This window comes from Ahaetulla prasina, chromosome 2 (genome assembly GCF_028640845.1).
Source record: "Ahaetulla prasina isolate Xishuangbanna chromosome 2, ASM2864084v1, whole genome shotgun sequence".
In the NCBI taxonomy this organism is placed as follows: Eukaryota; Metazoa; Chordata; class Lepidosauria; order Squamata; family Colubridae; genus Ahaetulla; species Ahaetulla prasina.
The window spans coordinates 279,415,576-279,442,646 of record NC_080540.1 but is presented as its reverse complement, the minus strand read 5'-3'; the positions used below and the strand labels follow the sequence as shown (position 1 = coordinate 279,442,646).

The window sequence follows — 27,071 nt, the reverse complement described above, 5'->3', positions numbered from 1 at the left end:
TTTTCTTTTTGTTGTTCTCCAAATCATTGCCACATATTTTCATCCACTGAATTAATTTTTTCTGCATTCTTAACCAGTTCAAGGGTGAATTCATTCTGACTTTGCCATGGGATGAAATTGTGGTTAGAAATATTAGCCCTGTACAGAAACCTTACTTATATCACTTTTTGTTTGCTTGGTGGCATGAATGTGAAGGAGATTAGGAGCTCCAACACATCATACCAAAAGAAACATTTGCAGTGACCAATGTTTTGTTAAATAATCTATCCTTGCACATCAGAGTAATTATCGTGTCTGGCATGTCTTTGTAACCTATTTCATGTTCACATGTTGTCTTCATATTTTACTACTAGACGTTCTAAAGCGTCTTACACAAATTTTGAAGTTATGAGGAGAACATTATTCTTTTTAATTTCAAAAAGCATAAAAAATGTATAATACTAATTCTTAGTATTTTCTACAAGCAAGGCAATGAATTTTCTCCAATAGGTATTTTGCAAACTGTGGATGGGTTTTTAAGGTCTTTACACCTTTAAATACAGTACAATGCATGTAGGCTAAATTGTGCCATTTATACTCTCTTTGGAATATACAGATTATGAAACCCATGCTACTAATGTTTTTCCCTGTGCTGTCATGTAAGGAGTTGAATTGTTCAGAATTGAAGTCAGGCAGGCCAGTAAGGTAGAATTGAAACCATAAAAAAAGATATGTAATGTGCTTGCAGAGCTGTTAGAAAATGCTTATATATGTGTTTGTATAATCTTACTTTCAGCTTCAGTATCCAGCCCTATTGTTTCAGGTGGGATGAGGACTATACACGAAAATAAGATTACAAGTCAGTTGGGCAGTTCAACCAATCACCATCCTGATAACACCAGACATGGCTCTAGTGAAGACTACCTACACATGGTGCACAGAATAAGCAGTGAAGTAAGAGATATTTATGTTAGCCTTTAGTTTTCCTACCTCTTAATAAGGTTAATCACTAGGTAAGTGTTATAAACAAGAAATAATTGTTTTCAGAGTTAATTATGTCTTTGTTTAGATACTTGTATTATTAATTTAAGCTCAGTTTTATCTTTATGTATTATACTTTTGTCTGTGTCCCATTTTATAAATTAGTTGACTAAAAGTGATAATGCCTCTGCTGCTCTTTATCCTATTAAGCATTGTATTCAAACAGAAAATAATGAATCTTAGTCTGGTGTTTCTGTGTTCCTATTTTATTTAAACATAAATATTCCACTATATGATAATTTGGATTCTTATTTCCCTGTGCACTGTTGTTTTCATTGTGAGGCAACTTATAATTGATTTTTTTATGCCTCATCAAATGTTTAAACCTTTCCGTGGTACTTTTCTTAAGTTATCACTAATAACTATTTCAATCTTTGGATGATATCAAAATGGAATGGAGGAGAAAAATGCACAAAATTATGTGAATTGTGTGTATAATTAATATGGGCTAATAGTTTCTGTTTTCATTGAAGTATCTCAAGTGGTAGATGAGTTGGCTGTTTAAAACCTCTCTTTGATGTATATGTATTTCTAGTTCCAAATTAGATTAAAATTGTTAGCTTTGCCAAAAACTATTCCACAGAGCAATTTGTCTGATCTTCACATGGTTTTCAGTGGGAATCATCTACTAAGAATTAAGGACAGCTCCTTAGTAGCATTGCCATCCTCTGCCAAGAAATATCTATCAGAAAGTTTCATGGCTACCTAGAAAAGTCGTAATTTTAGTAGCAAAAGTTGTAAGTAAAGTATGGCTGAGATATTTACAAATATTGCAAACGATTGTTTAAATAATAATTTAAAAAGTTGTTCATTTCTAATTATCATAGGATGGTGATTCTTCAATAAGGAACACTGCATCATTTTCCTTGAGGTCACCACAGTCAGTATGTTCTCCCGCTGGAAGTGATGGAACTCCCAAAGGTACTTTTATAGTTTTGTATTCTTCTAGTTGGACTCTTCTAAAAATTCAAATAAAGAAGATACTTGATATTTTCAGGGATGTGCAGTCTTTTTTGGGCAGGATGTTGCCTCTCTCCCATGATAAGACTATGAGAAAGATATTAGATGGGCCAATACAAAACAAAATCTGATCCTGACAAAGGGGAGTGAAATTAACCACTGTTCACTTTTTATCTCTTTAAGAATTAAGTGTTGGCGTCACCTTTTGGATTTGGATCCATAAGTGATCCTTGACAGAGATAAATATCTGGTTATTTAAGAAGAATTGATCTTCTAAAATGTAAAATTATTACAAATATTTAAATTCAGTATTAATTTTGAAAAACGGGAATTTTAAAATTAAAATATTTTAAAATAAAGGTACAAATTCCCTTTTGTCTATAAGAGAAAGTAAAATTTCATACTCTTAATTGCAGTGCCATTTGAAATTTGAATATATTTATAATTTTGAACAACCTAGCAAAATATACTTTTTCCATTGTTTTGTAATTCCAAACACTCATTTTTCACTGAGGTCCTGAAAAGGTCCTGAAAAATTTGTGGGCTACATTTAGTTCTTTATGGAGTTGAATACAACAATATTAGAAGTGGGGATTATTGTATAAGTGAAGAAAAAGTTTAAAATCATTGTTCTAATTGTTTGCTAAAAGTATATGAACCACATACAACCTTATTCAAATAATTTGATCATTAACTTCAGTATATTATATATTTTATATTCGGCCCAAGACATTTGCTTTTCACTAAGTGTGGCCCAGGCAAGTTGAAATATTGAACACCAATGATCTAATGCAGGGGTGTAAAACTCACACTGTCATAGCGGCATCTCGTGACGGCTTGGGACTTTCCCCCCCTTCATTCAACCAGGTGTGGGCGTGGCCAGCATGTGACGCATCCAGCCCTTGGGCTGATAGTTTGAGAGCCCTGATCTAATGAATCAATGTGATCTGATTATTTAAGAATCTGAAGTCAGTTTACTTTCACTTTTGAGTCTATTTGGTTTGAACAGTTAATTTGATAAAAAGTTTGTCTTCATGTATGCAATTTTCAAGATTTGAAGCATCAAATCATTTTAAAGGAATGATTTGATTCAACTGCCTTTCAAAGTTTCAAAACGTTCCATCACTTATAGGTGTTACAGAGAGATACAAATCAACTCCTCACCAGGTAGTCTGAAGATCTTTGTTCTGCCTTTCTCTGAAGTTATAATGTCACTATTCAGCAAACGTAGTATTTAAAAACAAAAAACAACAACATCCTTTTAAAAAACCTATGTGCCTGATCATTGAAAGATTGCCCATCTTTGTTCTAAAAAAATGGACTTCTGACGTTGTTGATTTTATGGATGAAACTTTTATTTAATAGTTAAAATTAATATCATAATACTATCTTAATTCTTTCTAATTAAATTTTATTAGCGATAGTAGATACTTATTTTCTTTATTACAATAACATGATAACAAATATAGCATGATTTGTAAAGACTTGTGTCAGTCTTCCAACTAAATGGATCTCTAAATAAACATGTTATTCCTGTGAGGACCATCAATTGTGCAAGCTAGTTCTACTTTAGAGGAAAGATTTTCAACTGGAGAATTAATTATATACATATTTAAAAATACACACACACACATTTCACTTTGGCTTTGATTTTCACTTTAGTACATGCTAAGCTGACAGTAGTAATTACGGGACAAAAGTAAAAAGGGAGTTATCTTGGTCATTCATCTACTTCATCTAGACAACTCTTCTTGGGTGGTTTGAAAGAATGTTCATTGACTAGGCTGCTGTATAGAAGATAAAAAAAATCTTGGATTACTTTATTGTCTTTATTAAATATCTAGAGAGCATTCAGATTTTTATATCATTTTTATGAATTGAAAAAGTATGATATTTAAACATTCAATAACTCAATAAATTCTTAGCTTAAATTATTTTTCCCTTAATATGTTTTTGGGAGTGGTATTTCTATACTAGTAACCATTGTTATTAAAAGATTAGTGTAAGTGATTTAATTATATAAATCACTACTAAATTATTTTAATTAGTTTTAGAATTGTAGACAATTTTGTGATTTTTTTTTGATGAATTTTCCATTTAAACATACTGATTTTGTTTGACTCATTGGATTTTTTAAATTCTTTTCTCTAATAAAGGCCAGAACTAACATTAGTACTGCGCTTACTTTATATGAAAGATCATTTCAGAAAGGATGGCTATTTACTTTTTGGATAGTAACTAATCTTTTCTTAGAGCCTTCAAAAATGATTCATTTCCATACTACTTATCTCCATATTGTTAAACCAGAAGTATGCTTTTGTTGCTCAGAAATGTATAAACTGAGCAAAAAACCCTTGTTATTTTTGGTATATTAGGATTTTGTGTATTAGAACTTGTGTATTCATTCTAAAAGTCCTCTTGATTTTAAGAAAAGCGCAAGATTCTGGTACACATTTTGATAACTTGCTAGAGGTAAGAGGTAAGTATTTACTCTTTTAATAATCATTGTCACAGAGCCATTAGGGTACATTAATCTACATTATGGTAGATTAATTACTGATAAAATCAAAAAAAAAATACACAAGTATTTATATAGTAGAATATGATCAAATCAGTTTCTCAAATTTGAGTTTATTTTCCTTTGTCCTCTTCTAGGAAGTGAGAGAAATTTATTGAGGGCAACTTACGTATAAAAAATGTTTGTGGGGATAAATATGTTGAATTATCATTTATAACTTGAGAGGTGAACATTTAATACCTAAAAGACTGAATTGATTATGTACAGTATGCTGTATCAGACCAAATGTTAAATATTTGTTAGTTTAACTTGTGAAGTTTAGTTTATAAAATACTACCTTGATCTAATATTTCAGTGCAAAATGATTTATTTATTTATGCATTCAAATTAGTTATGTTACAACTGTATGTCCTTCTTTTAGATTCTTTTGTTGTCAAGCCTAAAGTGACTGAATAGATTTGTAGTTCATTAAACCTGTAAAAGTGTTGTAAGATTTGCATGCTGTGAAATCTCTGAATTTCTGAACTTCTCTATGAACCATTCTATTTTAGATAAAATTATTAGTGAATTTATAAAAAATCAACTATGGACTGGAGTTCAAGAACTAAGAATAGTATTAGTGAATAAAAATGAAGAATGATGAAATTTTTTTAACCATAATAAAAATACAATAATAAGATAACTTTTGTGAAAAGGAGAAATTTGGGTTTAGGAATTTAAAGGAGGGGATTATTAAGGCACAATAATACAGCTCATGTGTTGGAACAATGTATTTTCTAGGATTTCCTAAATATGTACTAAGGTATCAAACATAAAAGTATTGTGCATTTAGAGTGAAATTGACTCACCTGTAAAAACAGTTGAACATTTACTTCAATGGAAGTGAAAGGCTGTAAGGATCCAATTAAGAAAAGATAAATTAGTGTTTGTTTAATATACCGACTCCTGGTTGGGAAAAGAAGTAACAAAATGGAATAATAGATTTACTATTGGAATAGCAAAGCATCTCTTGACAAACATTCTGATAGGGCAACCTGAAAATTGCTGATACTAATCAAACTGAGCTATTTGTTCAAGTTGCACGTGAACTACTTGCTCAAGTTGAACCTGAAGGTGAGGCTTAAGAAGCAAAACAGATCTAATTAAAAGACCTCTTATTCGCAGTAGGTTATGAATCAAGAAAATTTTCAGGTAGATCAAGCTACCTGATAAAATATTTGGAAAATGTGTTTTTGAATCTAGATAAAGCTGTAGTCTGTATGCTAGTCTTCCTCTATATTTTAGCTGTATTTATTTGCAAAATATTTTTCAAAAGATTGTATATATCAGAGCTTCAGGTTAAGTATTTTCCTTGCTGATTTCTATTTTGTAATATCTCAGGTTAGATGGAAGTAAATGGTCAATGTAACTGAAGTCTTGTCCAGAATAACTGTACTCAAAGTATATTTATTAGAAGCTTGTTTTGAAAAAATGTACAAGAGCAATTCCATAGTCCTTTTATGCAGATTGATCAATGGCATAATTTATTTTCAGGAAAGTTTTCATTAGGGATTCTCCATTAGTTTGAGATGAATGCATATGCAAATGATTCAGTGCTGTTAACATAAATTGTATATTCTTTTTTATTCTCTAAAGAATACCTAATATGCTAATTACTACTGTGTTCTCTAGGTAATTCATTTTTAAATGCAAAATAAATAAATAAAAATGAAACTTCCAGCTTCTAAAGTTCAAGGGTACATAATGTTCCTTATGATACTTTTATAAGAGACAGTTCACAATTCATTTTGTACTTTATCTGGGATCCTGAAAACATGTTGTGAACTCAGTATCACATGCTGGAGTGATCGCTTTGGACAAGGAAGAAATACTCTACTATAAATTGCTTATATATAAAAAAATCCTATAAAAATGAAGGTGACAAATACATACCTATGTTTGTGTGTGTGTGTGTGTGTGTGTGTGTGTGTGTATAGTTTTTCAAGTGTACTTGAATTTAAAATACAGATATTATAATATTATTAAGTAGTTCCTTCTAGTTGCTTCACAGACCATGATGTTTTAAATCAATCTTAAATTTTCATATCTGTGATGCTTGCTAGTTGAAAATACAACAGCATCATATAAATTAGTAATCTGATCCTACCTTTTTTTCTGATAGAACAGGAAGACATAACTAAAAAAAGGAAATATTTTAGTTGGCAAAGAACAATTAGAATAATTGTTTGTTTTTAAATTTTATTTATTAATTTAACCCCACTTGAGTTGTTTAATGGATTCTAGATGATATCCCAGTATTTTGTTGAGACAAAAATAAGGTAAAAGTTTGACAGAGAAAAGAAATGCATTTGTTTTATTAAATGATGTGATAGGAAATCTGCTTTGCTTATTCCTTTGAAATATATTGTCTGAACATTGGGAAGGATGTGATGCTTATAAACAATAACATAATGTACCTAATGTTATGGCAACTACTGTCAAGTATGTAAATATACAATAATTTGTATGTACAGATGATTTCAGTTAATCACTAAAAAATGCAAAGGCAAGTAATCTGCTAGCCATTAAAATTATTTTCCTGTGTATAAAATGTACAAGCTTTTTATGTTTGATGTTATGTGTTTATATTGCAATCGAGTTTTATTCTCTATATTTGTGCTTTCATCACTATAGTGAGTGACTAACCATTTCAGTGCTAACCTTGCATTGGCTGGTTTTTGTTTAATATTTGTTTCTAATAGCTCGCATCTTGAACTGAAATGTGAATGTATTATGTCAAAAGTATTGCATTTTTTAAGAATGATTCTTCTGCTAGATGTGGATTGCCAGATTGGTAGGCATAGATTTTGTTGTAGTGTTTATTTTCAGAACTCATTTTTTATTTTGTAAATACATATATATGTATTAATATGAATTGTTAATAAAGGTTGTTACATTGTGTGTGCTCTCATGAAAATATGAATCTACATAACTACTCAGTTTTTCTAAATTATTATTCTAGGATCAAGACCACCTTTAATACTTCCATCTCAGCCTCCACCTTATTCATCACCTAGAGATGTTCCCCCAGACATATTGTTAGATTCTCCAGAAAGAAAGCAAAAGAAACAAAAGAAAATGAAATTAGTCAAGGATGAAAAAGACCAGACTGAAAAATCTGCAATGTATGATATTATTAGTTCTCCATCCAAGGACTCAACTAAACTTACATTAAGACTCAGTCGTATAAGATCTTCAGATATGGACCAGCAAGATGACATGCTTTCTGGTTTGGAAAACAGTAATGCATCGGAAGGGGATATTTCTTTTAATGTGCAGTATCCAGGACAGACATCTAAAACGCCAGTTACTCCACAGGATATTAATAGGCCTCTAAATGCTGCTCAATGTTTACCGCAGCATGAACAAACAGCATTCCTCCAGGCGCAACAAGTGCCTGTTTTACAACCGAACACTTCAGTTTCTGCAAAACAACCTCAAAATCCTTTGGTACAGACACATCCGCAGGTTTCACAGCACGTGACTATTACGCCATATGATGAAGTAGAGTTGGATGCATTGGCTGAAATTGAACGGATAGAACGGGAATCAGCTATTGAAAGGGAACGGTTTTCAAAAGAAGTGCAAGACAAAGGTAAAAATGCTTGTAGTCTAAAAGATAGTTGACTATCCTTGGTGTGGAAAGATACTATACAATTGCTATAGGGATACATTTCTGACAATGCACAGCAGGTAGTTTCAATATATCATAATTGTAGAAGGGTACTATTTATTACATACTTATTTCTTATTACATACTGGCAGTTACAAAGAAATGGCTTGTTGCTCAAACCATATTTGTTCACAGTCTACATTCCTAAATCACAAAAAGCTATAGTACTTAAGTGTGTTTTAGCATATACAGGCAGTTCTTGAGTTAAGAATACAATTGGGACAGGAATTTCCATTTCTAAGCAATGTGATTGTTAACTAACTCATGCCCAGTTTTACAACCTTTTTTTTTTTTTGCTGCGGTCATGAAATGAATCACTGTGATTAAGTGAATCACATGGTCATTCAGTGAATCTGGCTTTCCCCATGCAATTTGCTTGTTGGAAGCCAGCTGGGAAGCTCACAAATGGCAGTCATGTGGCCCCAGGTCACTGCGGTTTCCATAAATGTATGCCAATTGCCAAGAACCCAAACCTCAATCACATGACCATGGGGATGCTGTGATGGTCATAAGTGTGAGTATAAGTCACTTTTTTCAGCACCATTGTAACTTCAGGTGGTCAATAGAGTCGTAAACCAAGGATTACATTAAAACTGCCTGCACAGCATCCTAAACTAGAATCAAGCAAAGTATATTATGGTTTACCGTGGTGCATGAATCAGGGCAAAGACATGTGTAAAGATCTATTCCAAATTCTTAGTATAGGAATTGTTATAGTTTCAGAATTGTAGAGCAATTCCACTCACGTTTCCTGAGAAATAAATCTCATTGTATTTGAATGTAGGGATTGAAATTGCTTTAATTTATTACCTCAGATTTTTGAGGACTATAACATTTTCTGAAATTGATCTTGTGGTGCAAAGAGATGTAAATTGTATTTTTCGTCTCAAGGAAGATGTTTTAGAAATACTTCTTGAGAAAATACTGAAACATTTTAAGTGTATTAAGAAAAGTAAGACTTCCAGAAAAATAATTGTAGATGAATTGGAAATGAATGAAGACAGGAGGAAGGAATACAACAACAACAAATGGCTGGTCCTAGATTAACACCTGCTGTGTACCATTATGTAAAATAGTCTTCTCTAATCTGGAAAAAAATGAGTTCTATCTGAAGAAAGGTGGCAGATGAAGCTTCCTAAATCAGTCCTGATCAGAGGATAGTGTGGGATCTGTTTATAACAGAAAAAAAAGTGTGAAGGGAAAAAAATAGTTTGATATTTAAACTCTGATTTACATTCCATAAATTTATATTAAATATAGTTGAGAATGGAAGAACAAACATGATCAGATGATCAGTATGATTTAAAATAAACAAAGATATCTATGTGGTGTGGAACCATTATAATCTTGAGAGCATATCATATAGTAGACCCATTTTGATGAAGCTATTAAATGTTGGAAATCGGAGGGAAGATTATGCACAAAAATTCCAGGTAATTTCAGAAAAGAAGAAAATGCATTGCATAATTAATTGAAACAACTGAATTGCAAAATTGGTGATACAGGAACATACCATATCTGAAATCTTCTTAAATTGAACAATAACATATGATTTCAATTCCTTCTTATATGCAAAGAAAAGTTTCAAATAATCTATCTTATTTTATGTGCCAGAATCGTAGACCAAAGTATTTGACATCAAACAGTCATTTTCAGTTAAATTGATTACTTGCTTTAAAGATAGTTAATTATTAAATGTTACTAGAATTGGTTCAGCCTCTTCTTTTTAGAAATATATTGTGTTGCATCTTTGCCTAAATGATAAAAATACAGTCTTGGTAAATTATATTCTAAAATTTTACCTTATTGCTTGTTCAAAGTACAGTATATTTTATAATAGATTTTTTTAAAAAAATGTCTGTATAGTTTTGTTTTGTTTTTACTTGAAGAGAGCTTAGTAGACAACATTGACTTATTCAGAACAAACCTTGCTAAATTGATTAAATTGACATTATGGAAGAGGCTTAGCTATCCTTTCGAACTGAGCATACTGAGATTGTAGCAAGGTTTTTGTTATGAAAGTATCAGGATATAATTTGAGAAATGTGAACTAGAAAACTTTGAAGGATTTATATGATACTATATGAACATTCATATCTGAAAATAACAGTATTTATATTATTCTTAAAATTAGACTATTCTTAGGCATTCTTCATGAGCCATAAAGATTTTATTATATTTGAATATTTTAATTATTACTTGGAACAAGATAATATATTATATCTAAGTTATATCAAACATAGGCTGAAATTCATGAAAATGTAAAAAAAGATTAAAGCTTATGCAGGTAGTCTTCGACTTATAACCATTTGTTTAGCAACTATTCGAAGATACAATGGTACTGAAAAATGTGCCTTATGACCAGTTTTGGCAGTTATGATTAATGCAGCATGTCCATGGTTACATGACCAAAATTTGGGTGTTTGGCATATATTTATAATGGTTGCAGATCCCAGGATCATGGGAGCCCCAGTTGTCTTCCAACAAGCAAGGTCAATGGGGGCAAACTGAATTTACTTAACATCTGCATGATTTACTTTACAACTGTAGTGATTTGCTTAGCAACCATGACAAAAAAGGTTGTAACCAGGTGCAACTCATTTAACTGTTTTACTAAGCAACGGAAATTCTTGTCCCAATTATGGTCATACGTCAAGGGCTACCTGTAAATATTATTGTATATTGGGGGCTTATATCTGGCCCCAGATTTCAAGAGAAAATTGTTTAGGAGGTCGTAGTTGGATCATGAGTCAGTACAGATGCTCCTCTAATTACAACCATTCATTTAACAAATGACACTGAAAAAAGTAACTTATGACTTGTCCTTGCATTTAAGACCAACACAACATCCCAGCATCCCTCCGGTCACATGGTCAAATTCAGGTGCATGGCAGCCAGCATGTATTTACAATAATTGCTGTGTCCTAGGATCACATGATTGACATTTACAACCTTCATCAAAATTGATGAAGGAAGCTGGATTCGCTTAATAGCCATATATTTCTGTTAAGAAATCCAGCAAAAAGATCATAAAAACTGGTGTATCTCACTTAATAACCACATCAATAATGTATGGTCGTAAATCGAGGACTACCTTTAATGTATACAAAATAAATATAACGTTTGCTTTGTTACAGTGTCATAGTTACAAGGTTAGATGAAATTTTATTTGTAGCATTATCTGAAAACATATAGAGAATTTTGTATGGAGATAACTTTAGCTTGTGAATTATGAAATGAATTTAATATGTATAAATCTACTATTAATTGGTTAGAAACTGTTCAAAGTTAAAAGCTATTCAAGGTTGTGAACAATCCAATCATTGGAGAGCATGACCAGATGGTGCTTTCCGTACCATATATTTTCTTCCATGGATTGAGCCAGAGGCTGGAGTTACCTATTGGCTTTATGCAGATAAAAAAATTCTATTTTTCTACTTTAATTATCAGTTTCTGCTTCATATAAGTAAAATGTATTCAAATTATGCTCATTAGGCATTATTTCAACTATATGCCAAAGTGAGCACAGTACGTGAATTTGTCATTTTTTGAAGATCTAATTCTAAACTATAGTAATTTAATAATTTAAATACAATTTTTACATTTTGAAATGCAGATTAGGGTGGCAAAAATAAATTTGAAAATATCTCAAACTTGTGATCCATTCCCACAAAATGTAAGAATGTCTTACATAAAACTCTTCTTCCTGGAATATCAGAAACAAATAGATTGCTAATTAACTAGCAGGCTACATGATGTGGAGGATTGTCTTAATTCTGATGATATTTTATAACTGGATAGTGCTTAATCTATCAAAATTTGTACATTCACAGAATTCTACTAATTATTTATTTATTATTTAACACAACAGTGTGAAGTTAATAATAAATCCATATGAGTAGGTTTCAGTTAATTAGGAATGTTTTTATTTTTATTTAATTATTAAATTTATATGCCATTCATCTCATGGTGTGAGGTGATATGATGAGTTGAAATGTGAACTTTGCAACATACAGTCCAATTTGAAGAGTTTTAGAGGAGATTTGTAGTCATACATTTGTACCAATCTGTATGTTTCTCCTTCTCTATTTTGTATTTTCTTTTTTTTTTTTCCTGGGGAGAGAAACAGTTAGAATCCATCTTTATCATCTGTTTTAGACTTTGTTTAGAATGCAATTATGAGACAAAGGTTCTGTCATTATCTGCCATGCTCAGTGTTTTTTTCTGTAAGGGTCATCTCATAGATTTGACCACATAGACTTGATACACCTGTTTTTCTTTTTTACACTCGTTTTGGGGAAGATAATGTTACAGGCCAGCAATCTCTCTCCACCTTTTGGCATTATTTCAGGAATATATATATGTTATAATATATATATATATTATATATGTTATAATATATATATATATTATATATATTTATATATATATATATATGTATAATTTGCATTTATATCCTGCCCTTCTCCGAAGACTCAGGGCGGCTTACACTATGTCAAGCAATAGTCTTCATCCATTTGTATATTATATACAAAGTCAACTTATTGCCCCCAACAATCTGGGTCCTCACTTTACCTACCTTATAAAGGATGGAAGGCTGAGTCAACCTTGGGCCTGGTGGGACTTGAACCTGCAGTAATTGCAGGCAGCTGCTGTTAATAACAGACTGTCTTACCAGTCTGAGCCACCAGAGGCCCCTTTTTCAAGCCACTTCATTGTACTCAGGAGCTGTTTATCAGACTGATTCTGGTAGCTGGACAATTCATTGATCTCTACCCAGCTTGATCCCCCAGCATAAGAAGTTGTCAATTTCAAACTTACCCTTCAAGATTTATCCATTCCCTGCCCAGAATTTCATGTAACCCTGATGTTTTGTCTACACCTAAATTGCCTTTGAATTTTCAGTGCTTTTCCACTGAAAATGTGTTTTCTCAGACATGAGGAAACGTTATGTGGGGATAGGAGCTATTTATAATATTTATTTGCTCTAAGCCAAAAATAGTTGCATAATACTCTTCTAACAGGATATATAATTTTCACCTATTCTGATTACTGTATTGGAAGACCTATGCTGCAGTTATCAGTGTCAAAACTAATGTCACAACTTTTATGAAGAATTTCAGATATTAAGATCCTAACTTTTCCTTCCTGCTTCCTCCAATTCATATTTTGGAAAATGGTGCTAAAATTGGGGCAATACCAGCTACATGGATATGCTCTCTGTACTGTTTCAGTCTCAACAAAAGACCACTGCATCAGTCTCAACTTTACAACTACAGTTAACGTTAAATGTTAAGTTAATCTGTCAGTTACTTTGGTATCATTTCTCCCAATAATTCTGATATTATCATCAGTTCCGTTGCTATATTTACTATGCTTTCAGCCACTGTTACGTCTTTTCTTTTTCCTCTAGCTTTGCCTTCTGCTGAGTAAAATAATTTTTTCTTTAAGCATCTCCTGACTTTGAAGAGGATTAATCAGACTCCAATTCTGATAAATTTTCCTTCCCACTATTGGAGTGGGTAATCAAAACTCAGTATCACATTTAGAGGGTATGTAACCCTACACTGAACAGTATGTAGATACCCATTTTCCTGAGCTCAGAAAAGTAATAGCTGTCATAGGTTGGTCTGATGTTTCAACTGTAACAAAGGTCCATTTTCTTGATAGGAGTATTAGTATTCCAAGTGGCCAAGATTTCCTGCAAAAACAGGACTCTGTAGTACTCCTTCCCTCTCTTATTCACACTTTGCCTATAAAAAGAGGTAACTGACAGGCAAAATGAAAAAAATAAATGCATTTTATAACTATGCTATCATCCTATAGAACAGACTACTGGATATGCATAGAATTATATGCATTTTCAATGGGAAAAAATGTCACTACATTTTTGGAGAAGCTTTCTAAAGATAACAAAGAGCCAACCTTTTTGAAGTAAAGATGTCCATCTGACCAAGCAACAAGTCATATTGCTGTGGTAAAATTAGCTTATTTGATTGTGCTAAAGTATCATTTATGGCTTTGCAGATTCACATGGACAGTTACCTAGAATGAGGTGAAAATAATTTCTTCTAAGCAACGCAAAGTTAAGCTGCAATAATTAAAAACAATATATAAAATAGTCCTATCCTCTGAACCATCAGTTTTATTTACTTAGCAATTATTCTATTAGATACTATCCCAACTCTTTTCCTAAGGATAAAAAATAATTAGCTCAATTTTGAGGGGTCTGTATTTTAAAAATCTACATATATTCATTAGCGCCATCTTTACATCAATTTATCAGTTGATATACTCTACTTTTTATCCAATATAGGTCTTAGATGTTACAGAGGATACATTTCTTCTGCTTATGGGAATCTTTCAAATACTCCAGCATCCATTCTTGATTAAGTGTATATTGTCCATGTCTGAAAGGCTATAGAATTACCAGTTTTTGAATTTTTCCTTTTGTATTACATGTTGAATCAGAGCTGAAGATCGAGGCCAATTCTGGACTAGAGGCATTTTTATTTTATTTTCAGATAGCAATTGTACTCATTCTGAGTGTCTGGTAAACAGCTGTTGGTCTGAAAAACTCTTATTTTCTTAGGATCATTCACCAGCCTATGTCTTGGTGATGCTCCTTTACTCTTACTTTTCACTATTACTACCCTTAGATTTGCTACATTGCTGCATGTCTTCATTAAATGGTAGCTGTTGCTCACTTCCAAGTATCAGTTATTAGATACTATTACATAAAAACTGTCTTTAGAGGCCTCTCTACACATTACAAACTCTTGCTCTATGTTGAAATCACTTTTCACAGGTGAGCTTCTCTCTGACTCTGTTTCAGTGCAGAGAAGTTTTCCTTAAATCTGACTCAGACCACCAACTTCATTGGAGTAATGCTGAATGTGATAGAAAGTCTCATGGTCTTGCTCCAAGACAAGCCTTGAGCTGAAGTGGACTCTGCTCTTGCCTTATCCTGGACCAAGTTCATCACAACAGTTTGAGTGCAACAGATGTGAGTCCAAATGATAGCACAGACTTGATTTCCAACCTTTGCATGCATCTCTGAAATCTTGATTTTTCAAATCTTTCATCATTGCCAAACCCAACAGCAATTAGAATGTGTATTTGCATCTTAGTGCATTGATCTTTAGAACAATAAACCAGGATTAGAAGTTACTAGCTGAATTTATCTTAGAGCAGTTACAATCATATCATAATATTAAAATAGATACTTCTTAAACAGGTTGAAATTTTGGCCCAGAAATATCAATGAAATCCTATTGTAGACGGTACAGCTTTTTACATATATAGTCAGGATTGAACCAATCTATGTCTGTATTAGATACTGTAGTTCCCCTTTGGAACAGTTTTTTTCTCCCTGATGGACATTCTCTTTGTCTGGAAGAATCCTACTCTAATGATTCTTTGAATTACATTCTAAGCATTCTTAAGAACTGAGATGTTTCAAGAATTTGTTTCACATATAGAAGGCACAGATGAAACTCATTATAGTATACTGGAAGTTAATGCTATTTGTATTGCAGTGGCATTAGGCAAAGTCTTTCTGTACAAATAGAGAAGAATTCTATCTGTTCCTGCCACTCTTAATTATTAGCAAGTAAAGTTTGTGATTCTGTTCCACTTGGTGAAAGAAGCCTGCATTCAAGAAGTAGATAATCCAGATTTAAACACACTAGACAGTGAGGTTTTTTTGGCACTCCAGCCTTCTGAGTCTTGCACTGATTATATGAAACAATCAGGTTTTCACTTATTTTCCCTACAGATCTATGGTACTTTTCTTTAATTTGTAAGCGAAGCATACAAAATTGCTATAAATGTAACCTGCCAACTCCTTATGTTCAAACAAACATACATGTGATTCTGCCTCTCATTATTCTCCATTAGAGTTCATTTGTCTGCTCTATCTTCTCAATGGCATTGACATTCAATTTGAGCCACAACAATATCTGTTGTTGCTGATATATATGTACATTTGCAAGATGTGTGTTTAATCTACCTTGCTATGACACTACTGCCTAGAACTTTGGGCATAATTAGTCCAAGCTTTAGGAGAGATTGTGTTCATTGCTTTGAAATAATAGCTTTTTATGATGTATAAATTGGCTTGCTGTTCACCATGTATATATACATATGATCTGCAGAAATCATGGTTAACAACAATTTGCTTGTGTGTATTTTGGTTCTTCAAATAGTTTTCTGTTCATTATAAAAGCTGTAATCCTTATTCATTGACTTGGTATTTAAGGTCAAGAAATATTCCCTCTCTTGGCCATCACTGAAGTGGAAGAAAAAATGAAGCTCAAATTGGTGCCTAAAGATTTCAATTCTAGAAATTTTGCCTAAGAGGCTGGTTATGCCAAACTCATAAATATTCAGCCAATCACTCAAACTATTGAAGATGCATGTAAGCAACTTGCTTCTCTAGTTTCCATGATACATTCATATAGATTTGTGGAAATTCAGAATTGAGGAAGTATGATAACTGAAGTATCTTTTACAGTTCCTTCCACAATTATCAGTGTTGTATAAATGGTTTACAAAGAAATTAGCAAATAATTCACAAATAATGTTTCAGTTCGATCAAAGTATATAGTCGTGTATGAACATATTAAAATACATATGTTTTATGTGTCTACATAAAGTGTTCTATAAAATGATAAGCACCTTTTAACAATTTTTCTTTGATCTGCAGATAAGCCTTTAAAGAAACGAAAACAAGATTCCTTTCCACAGGAGGCTGGAGGTGCTACAGGAGGAAATAAACCAGCTTCTCAGGACACAAATTCTGCAGGAAATGGGTCACGACCAGCCTTGATGGTTAGTATCGATCTACAGCAAGCCGGACGGGCGGACTCTCAGGCAGTTCTTACTCAGGACTTGGACATTATCAAAAAGCCTGAAGAGATAAAGCAGTGTAATGATGGTTCTCTATTCATTGCCCAAGATGATGTAATTGGAGTACTAAAACTAAAAACAGAAAACTTCCCTGAAACTCTAAGAAAAAAGTCAGATTCTGAAGGTATAAAAATGGAAGTACAACATAATGAGAACAAACAAACAGGAATACAACAAAATGAGGGTAAACGGATAGAAATTAAACACTGTGAAAGCAAGCAAGCAGAAGTTAAACATGAAAGCAAACATGAAAATAGACAGGTGGATGTGAAACAAAATGAGGGCAAGCAAAATAATGGCAAGCAGGAAATAAGACAAAGACCCGAGACTCCAAAACAAAAAAATGAAGTGAGGCCAGATACTCCAAAACAGAAAAATGAAGGCAGACCAGAAACCCCAAAGCAGAAGAATGAAGGCAGGCCAGAAACCCCTAAACACAGACATGAAAACAGGCGTGATTCTAATAAATCTTCGTTGGAAAAGAAGCTCGATATATCTAAATATAAAATGGACATGAAATCTGATCCATCCAGGGTGAAATCTGAAAAGTCTGACTCATTAAAACAGAGGCCTGATGGGCGTTCAATTTCTGATTCCGTAAGACGGGATCATGATGGCCTTAAACAAAAAACTGAGGACAGAGCTGAATCAGAACGATACAGAGGAGATCCATCAAAGTTACGAAGACCAGAATATTTGCGATCTTCGAGTAAAGGGGAACATGATTCTAAACATATCATTAGAACTGATAACACAAAAGCAGAGAGACTAGAAAGGAAACACAGACATGAGTCTGGTGAGTCCCGGGATAAGCTGTCTTCTGGAGATCAGAGATCAAGACCGGACAGTCCTCGTATTAAACAGGAAAGTAAATTAAGAACTGATAGACCAAGTTTTAAATCGCAGAACAGTAAGGATGATCGGAGGACAGATGGTAATAAAAGTAAAATGGATAGTAGTAAAGCACATGGAGATAGTAAAGCTGAGTTTCCCAGTTATTTGTTGGGGGGAAGATCTGGGGCTTTAAAACATTTTATCATTCCAAAAATAAAACGTGATAAAGATGGCAATGTCATGCACGAAGTAAGGAAATCAGAATTTAAAGGTGAACCGAAGAATAAGGTTGAGAAGATTGGATTAGTAGAAGATCTAAATAAAGGAGCCAAACCAGTAGTTGTTCTGCAAAAGCTTTCTTTGGATGATGTACAAAAATTTATTAAGGACAGAGAAGACAAATCAAGAAGCTCTTGTTTCAGATCTAACAAAAACAAGTCATCCAAATCAAGTAAAGGTAAGAGTACAACATTTTATCCATTAACATTTAATGTCTCAATGAGTTTGACTATAAAAAGTTCCTTCCTTGACAATTAAGTTATTAATAATTACTTGAAAATAAATTATAAAAATATTAGTTGGCTTGACTTATTTTGATTTTTAATTCATATTTCCATGAAAAATGATGATGAAGATGATGATGATTTTATGTTATGAAATCTAGTTTTGTGAATGTAGTCAAGCAATATCTAGATAGTTGTTCATTGGAGCTGTTTCATTTGGATTCCTATACTGAGCTGAGGGCTGAATTCAATGGTCCAAATGGTTCTAATTCAGTGACTCTAGTTTGTGATGGGATAATTTGATCTCTTAATGATCAAGATTTCCAGTTTGCATTTGGGTGATGACCTTGGCCCACCCCATTTTAGAATGGCTAAAATATTAAAGGTGCTACATTCATACAAAAAGGCACTGTTGTAGAAAGTGCTGTCTTATTGTCAATGAGAAAGCATTATAGGTTCATGCTACTGGATTGTTCCTGCTTTGTTTCGTTCAGCCAGCAGAAATGGATTCAGGCACTCCAACTATGCCAAAGTTTGAATGAAAGGCATATTAAATAATTTGAGCAGCTTATTTTGTATATAAAGTGGAAGAGATAGCTCTACATTGCTTCAACACAAATTTTTGGGGAAGTCCAGTTCCAGTTTATTGTTCCTGAACAACAAATGCCAGAACCTTGGAAACCACTCCCTGTCTCCAAAAATAAGTGAGGAGGGAACAATTAAGATGCATATTTTCTCTTGGAACAAATTAGAACTTAAAATGAGATCCTGAATCATTGTCATGTCTAAGCTTCCTATGGAAGCAAAACAATGTAATGTGCCACAGCAAAACATACGTACAGAAAATGATTTTGTTTCTGCCAGAGTGAATTAGGCATAAAGAGCCTATGTAGATAACAAAATTGTATTGTTGACAAGGTAGTTGCACTCAAAAATATCCACTACTCCTTAAAACATCACAGTCAGAAGGGTCTCAGATGAACAATTTAAATTTTGTCTTACCTTTGAAACTATGGTGTGATCATTTTTTCTTTTTAAGGCCTTTGTATATTTTTTACTTTAATTTTCTATAAATGCTTACCATGACTTTCATAATAACTGTTCTATCTAAAGATGTGAGAGATGTGAATTTTTAAAATGTATTTTCAGAAATAAATATAAAAAATTAGGTAAATGAAGAAAAGGTAGTCTGCTAATATTACTGCTTTTATTTCTCAGGTAAACACATATGATCACTGGAGTTAAATATCTAATTTCTATCATTCAACCATTATACTCCGCAATTGAATTTTTCAGCTTAATTTCAGATGGCATTTTATCTTCTATTTTCATATAATTCTTAAAATAAATGTAAATATATTTTAAATGGCTTTTATCTACAGTTCTAGCTGGAAGAAAGTCATATATGGAAGTGGAAATAGCTGTTCAAACAGATCATATTTATTTATTTATTGCACTTATATGAATTATAAGTTTAAATAGATATGAAAATGTGGTCTGTGAGTTATGACTACAATGGGAGAAGAAATACTTTTGTGAAAAGCTTTTTGCTTCTATTAAAGTGGGAGCATATGTATTGCTTCATTGATATATTCTGCAATAGACTAGTAAACCTTTCACCTCTTTGAAACTTGAATTCTGTGGGCGAAAGTCCTTTCCACAGTAATACATAATGAACAGATACATTCAAGAAGGTAGACTTGAAGAACTTTTCAATCTTTTTCTGATGGCTTTGATGTTACAACTTATTGTTGTAAATATGTAGAGAAAAATGTTTGCTACCTTTATTATTTATTTGGTTTCTAAACATTACTGAAAATGTATGCAAACTATACTATAGATTCTTAGATTCTACTATAAGTGCAGAATCTGAATCTTGTCAATATAATTTATATCTGTGAACAGAAACTAACTTCAGACATGTTGCATGCTAATGCACACTATTTGCTTTCCCCAACAATAAATTAAGTTGCTGTACCATCGTTAATAATTTATAAATTGGCTTGGGGGTTTGATGTGAAAAGCAGTATAAAATGTTAATTTGTCTTATAGATATTAACAATATTTGGATTTATATTCACTTATAGTTTATTCTTGATTAATAGGTAGCATAGATCAGTCAGTGTTAAAGGAATTACCTCCAGAACTGCTAGCAGAAATTGAATCTACCATGCCACTTTGTGAACGAGTGAAAATGAATAAACGTAAGCGTAGCACAGTAAATGAAAAACCAAAATATGCTGAAATTAGTTCTGATGAAGACAATGACAGTGAAGAGGCTTTTGAAAGTAAGTAGAATGGTGATTTCTTTTGATAATGGTAATAATACATGTATTTGGTAATATGTTTTCTAGCAGTTTGCAAGTCAACCTTGCTAATTTGAGTAAAGCAGTTTAAACAGATGAGGCCAGGATATACTGCTGCAATACATGCACACACAACCACAACCACAACCACAACCACACACACCAGAGACACCTTATGTTAATGGAAATATTAAACCTAGCAAGCTATAATGTTTATTAAGTATTCTGATAAATAGTTTTTCTACACTATGTAAAGGCATATGTAATTTAGTTAAGTAATAGTCAATAATCTCACTTTTTTAAAAAAAAGCAAATGAAAGAGGCTACAGAGGTGTAATGAGACAGGAGGCTTTAGAATCAAGTTTATGTGCTGTTACTGGAATACATCAAAAGAAAAACACTAGAGCTCCTTACTGAGAACTTGAAAATGTAGAATTAAAATTGAATATAAAGTAGTATTTGAGCTAGAGCTAAAATTGAATATAAAGTAGTATTTGTTGTTCTTGTTAATGAACAACAATTTTGTATAGATATTGGTACAAGGTTTCAAATTAACAAAATAAATGAATATGTGATCTGTGTGTGCAGTGGCATATTGCTTATATTATTTATTTAAAACTAAGCTATTCTACAATAGAACTGGTTCCAGCAGCAAAATTATTAAAATGAAGTTACAGGATTTCCTTTATGGAAAATAATAATTTCCTGTGAGATTTATTCCAAAGGTTTAAGTAACTGAAATTAAAATTGGGAAGAAAACATTGCAATAACTAAGCAAACCATTGAATGAACTCTGAAATGATAATTTTAAAATATTGAATATTGAAGCTATTTTTAAAATTTTCATTAAGGTATACAAATGGATATTTCTGAATTTTTTCCTCAAAGAGTGCTACTGTGCCAAGAAAGAACTTTGCATGTTTAATATTTCATAACTGAAGCCTTGTAGATCTCCTTTGCACTGATAACAGTGGTTATTTCTAGCTTCTCGGAAAAGACATAGAAAAGACAGAAATGATGACAAAGCCTGGGAATATGTAGAACATGACAGACGTTCTGGAGATCATAAAAGGAGTGCCCATTATCATGAAGGAAGGAGGAGTTCTGGTAGCAGCCGATACCGCGCTCGAAGTCCAGAAGATTCAGACATGGACGATTATTCTCCTCCTCCTAGTCTCAGTGAAGGTAATAGGATATCCAATTGTTTTTGTCAGTTACATTCTGCTAGTGGGTGCACTCCTGTCTTAAACAGTCCCATTTTTGGGGACCAAAGAAGTGTGCCTTCTCTCTCACACTCTGAAACAGCATCCACCCATATATGTAGTTATTGCTATCTCTCCTGGGATTCCAAAAAAGCCTTTAGGTTCTGGCTTTGTTCTCAGATCTGAAGTTAATGTTTGTGAGATTGTTATTGTGTGTTTTTTGTTATTGTTACAGTTCTTTTAGCCCAGACTGTCTGTGGCATATATTTTTTACTGTTTTATGATTACATAAGCTGCCCAGACTCATGCAATCATGAAACATAAAAACCGCCCTGAGTCCTTCGCACTGCCCTGAGTCCTTCGGGAGAAGGGCGGTATACAAATTAAAATATTATTATTATTATTATTATTATTATTATTATTATTATTATTATTATTATTATTATTATTATTATTATTATTATTATTATTATTATTATTATTAAACAGGTTAAATTAAATCTTCCATATGAAGATCCAGGATGTATTTACTTGAACAAAGAGGTTGAGTCTGTAATTAGAGCTAATATCACCAATCTTGAATCTGATTAATTTTACCTGTAATGAGGAGATTTAGATTTGCTTATTAAATTACATATTAAATTACAAGGAGAAAGCCTCATGAATGAAAGTAGCTAAATTTTACTAGAATTGGGTCACTAATAAAGGAAAATTAAGTCCTGACTATTAATTGGTTTGTTTTCAAGATACAGCTTCAGGTCAAAATTGCAACAAAATAATTCAAAATTACAAGGATGTGCAATTATGCTTCATAACTTTTCTGCAAAATTAGAATGGTGCCAATCATTATAAATTTATCTTTTTATTGATACCAATAACATAATTTTCCATTCATTTATTGGTTTTTCATTTAACATTTTCATGCATTTTGCATGAAAAACTGTATAGCTCTAACATCAGATTAAACAACAAGGTTCCATCTTTATTCATTATTTAAACTGCGCTTTTTGGCTTTTCTCTTGTGAATTGCAGTAGGATCATCCCTGGGGAGATTCCAACAGTAATTGGCAAGCATGGACAGACTCCTTTTCTCTTTGTATCTTTTCTCCATGCCTGCGATATCCTGGTGGGAATCTTTCCCCATGCTCATCACTCATTGCCCCATAGTTCTAAGGGAAATAGTCTAAATGCGAGTGTAAGAAGTGAATTTTCAGTGACATTTTTGTACCATAGGATCTTAGCAAATTTTCCACATGTTTTTCATAATCATCTGCCTTGCTGTTCTCGAGAAGCCATTGACTTGAAGGCTTTGTACACTTCCATGTAGTACCATTTTCATTGTTCTACAGTACTTTTTTGAGAAGTTATGAGGCATCGTGATCATTAGACACCTCCCTACCTTGTAGACAAATATACTCACCTTTGTATAAATCTTTATTTTGAAATATCTTGAAAACGTTAGCCAACCAGCACCTTTATCACCTGTTTTCTAATTCATCTAATCAAAATATGTAAGAATAACAGATTTTATCTTGGAAGTTGATAATTTCCCACTGTTACCAATATCCAGGTGTTTTGAGGACAGTAGCAATATTTTTATTTATAGTCTTACCTTATAGAAGTTGTTTGGTGCTTTCAGTGAAATGTTAACTTAAAGGGTTTCTTCCTTTAATATATGTATGGACTGTTATTCATGAATTAATGGTGTATTGTACAGTATTTTTAAATTCTGTGACTTGTTCTTTGACTATGGTATAAATAAATACATATTTAATTTATTCTTATACTAACTTAGATATATTATAAACCAACTGTTGAAAAAGCATTTGTATAGTTATAATATATTGCTATAGAAAATAACATTTCATTTAAATATCTAATTTTATAAACTTTATATTTTTAATTTAAAGTGGCTAGAAAAATGAAGAAAAAAGAAAAGCAAAAGAAAAGGAAAGCTTATGAACCAAAGTTAACTCCTGAAGGTATTCTGGCTGTCTAATATTTTTGACATGTCTGTTTTGATTATTTAATTGCAATTAGTTCTTCATGACTCAAACTATACTATATTGCCTGGTTTTTGTAGAAATGATGGATTCGTCTACATTCAAGAGGTTCAGTGCTTCAGTTGAAAATATTTTGGACAACTTGGAGGACATGGATTTTACTGCATTTGGTAAATATTTTTAAAGCATGCCATTCTTTTGACATGTCTTCCCATGACGTTGGTATTTTCTGGTTTAAACTGGCTTATGTACTTTTACTTTTTAAAACATATATCTTTCCTCAAGGCATGAATTTATTAGAGATGTCATATTGGCACATCTGGGGAAACCCGAATCTGAAAGCCTGGGTTTTCCCCACCCAAAGTAAAGTTCCTTCTCCTCCATTCACATGTGCATCACATGGTCCAAACAGGTCAGTGTCCCAACTTTGGTTCCAGTCATGCCTCTCCAGGTGCAGGCTGAACATCCTTTACTCCCAAGGGAATAATGTTGTTATGATTACACACCCCACACTATCTTCACCTCCCTCACTCCCGTTCCCACAGCTTGCCCATCCATTGCTGTAGCAGCCCTGAAGACTTCCATTAAAGATGGCTCCACGGCTGACAGACACTTTAAGATATGTTAGAATGATTGAATTTTGTTATGAAGTGCAAATTTCCTAAAGTTTTTTTTCACTTGCCCAACATCTAAATGCTTTTTAAATGTTGACCTGGAAATTATAATCCTGGTGTAATTAGTAATTCATGTGATGTATGAACTCACATATTGCTTGACATGTGAATTCAGTCTCTTAACTTTTGGAAGTGATGCACTAATAATAATTTATCAGAAATGAATATTTCTCAATAATAAGCAGTACAGCTAGTGCTTGACTTACAAGTGGTATGTACAAGTGACCATTTAAAGTTCTGGTAGACTTACTTGGGGGCACATACCACTCTTATTTGAAGTTCCAATAATCACACTCCATGGTCACATGACTGCACTTTGGGCACCCAGCAACCAGTCTACATTTATTATCATTTGCAGCGCCCTATGGTCATTTGACTGCAATTTGTGGTCCAGTTGTTTGAAAACCGGCATTTAGTTCCAGTTTTAGGTAAAACCACGCCCATAGGGAACCATTGGTTTACTTAAATGTTGCTGTTGGTCGTGAAGTCGTGCCTGTCCTATCGCGACCCCATGGACAACATTCCTCCAGGCCTTTCTGTCCTCTACCATCCCCCAGAGTCCATTTAAGCTCACACCGACTGCTTCAATGACTCTATCCAGCCACCTCATTCTTTGTTGTCCCATTCTTCTTTTGCCCTCAATTGTTACCAGCATTAGGCTCTTTTTCAGTGAGTCCTTCCTTCTCCATAAAGGTGGGACCAGCAGCCAGGAATGGGATAACAGACTAACATTAACCCATTCTTGGCTGCTGGTCCCACCGTCCCAAGAAAGGGCGTTCAGGTAAAACCAACACCCCTTCTCATCAATTGGCCAAAATATTTGAGTTTCATCTTTAGGATCTGGCCTTCTAAAGAGCAGTCAGGGTTGATCTCCTCTAGGACTGACCAGTTTGATCAGTAACCAGCACTGATTGCCTTACCTAGTTTGGGTAATGAAATGTCTGCAAGAAAACAAGCAAGCTCAGAGAGCACCAAGATTCTCTCAGATACATGTCAATTTATTCTATTACATTCCAGTTCTTATTTTTTATTTTTGTTCTTATTCTGATATTCCTAACTTTTAAGTTGCTTTATATTTTTCTTTTTGGTTTTAACTCTATCCCATATAAAACTAATTCCTTCCTCAGCTTCTTTCTTATTATATTTTCTATCAATAGTCTGTTACCTTCTGTGTCAAGATTCCAGAAAATTTTTATTAACCTCTCTTAATATTCCCTCTGCCATCTCCCGCCCTCCCACCCTCCCTCTGTCACACAGTGGTCTTCCTGGTATTGGCTTAGTCTCTGGACTTGTCCATTGTGAATGCTTGGTCTTCGTGGAGAAGTGGGAAGAGATTTTGTCCCATATTTCATCTGAACATTATCCTTCATCGGCCTGAGCCTATCACTGCATAGCTACTTAACCTAGCGTTGGATGGACAGGGAACCAACTACCATCCTCATTACTTACTTGCTCTCAGAGATCTCATGCTGCCCTTACTGATATATTTTGCTGATGCCATTCTCCACTCATTCAACACTGCTACATGTTTCTCTTGGCTCTATACACAAAAACAGAAGACCAGAGAAATAATTTAACATTAATTTATATATTTTTGTAATGATGCATTATTTAAATACATCAAAAGGAAAAGTGAGTGTGTATTCTTTTGTTTTATTTTTAGGTGACGATGATGAAATTCCTCAGGAGTTATTACTGGGGAAGCATCAACTAAGTGAATTGGGCAGTGAATCAGCTAAAATTAAGGCCATGGGCATTATGGATAGGGTAAGTTACTGCCTCCTTAAAAATGAAGACATAGCAAATGTTTACAAGAGACACTTGTAAAATGTTTTGGTTTGAAATACATTTTGATATTGAAGCCACTTGGGAGAGGCTGAAAAATGCACATCTGTTTTTATCCTTATATTACAAAATATATATATTTATTGTGCTTCTCAGAGTCCAGAGTGAACTCTTGTGAGGTCCTTGACAAGCTGTTTTTAAAAAGTTTAATTCTGAGAAAAATTGAATTTGCTTTAGATCTATTTCTTTTCAATGTTGCATGATGCATGCTCTTGGTTTGTCTAATGAATCTAAATGTCAAACACAGAAAAGTATTAATTTCTGTTCATGTATTTATTGTTTGGGTATTTTTTTTAGCTTTCAACTGAAAAAACAGTGAAAGTTCTGAACATCTTAGAGAAAAATATTCAAGATGGTGCAAAGCTTTCGACTCTGCTTAATCATGTAAGTTGTTTAAAAGGTTGATGATAATATATTAATATTACAGTTGTTTTTATTTGGAGTGAGTAATTATTTTGACATAGGTTTGAAGTCCATCAATTATTAAATTCAACATTCAGTAATAAATGCTTTCCAAAAGTCTAAGAATTCATTTTTGAACACCATATTAGACAACCCACAACTCCTTGGGCTGTAGTTTCAAA

The 27,071-nt window shown here is 33.0% G+C and overlaps 1 protein-coding gene across 1 annotated transcript in view; it reads left to right on the top strand.

Moving 5' to 3' along the window:
• The window catches only part of NIPBL (NIPBL cohesin loading factor), a 164,043-nt gene that overhangs the window by 81,101 nt on the left and 55,871 nt on the right, over nucleotides 1-27,071 (top strand). The window contains exons 7-16 of the mRNA XM_058170118.1: nucleotides 776-933; nucleotides 1,848-1,941; nucleotides 7,500-8,132; nucleotides 16,918-18,411; nucleotides 20,563-20,745; nucleotides 21,748-21,948; nucleotides 23,876-23,947; nucleotides 24,049-24,138; nucleotides 26,306-26,409; nucleotides 26,785-26,871. Coding sequence (XP_058026101.1) covers nucleotides 776-933; nucleotides 1,848-1,941; nucleotides 7,500-8,132; nucleotides 16,918-18,411; nucleotides 20,563-20,745; nucleotides 21,748-21,948; nucleotides 23,876-23,947; nucleotides 24,049-24,138; nucleotides 26,306-26,409; nucleotides 26,785-26,871 — 3,116 coding nt within the window. The remainder of the gene's footprint in view (nucleotides 1-775; nucleotides 934-1,847; nucleotides 1,942-7,499; nucleotides 8,133-16,917; nucleotides 18,412-20,562; nucleotides 20,746-21,747; nucleotides 21,949-23,875; nucleotides 23,948-24,048; nucleotides 24,139-26,305; nucleotides 26,410-26,784; nucleotides 26,872-27,071) is intronic.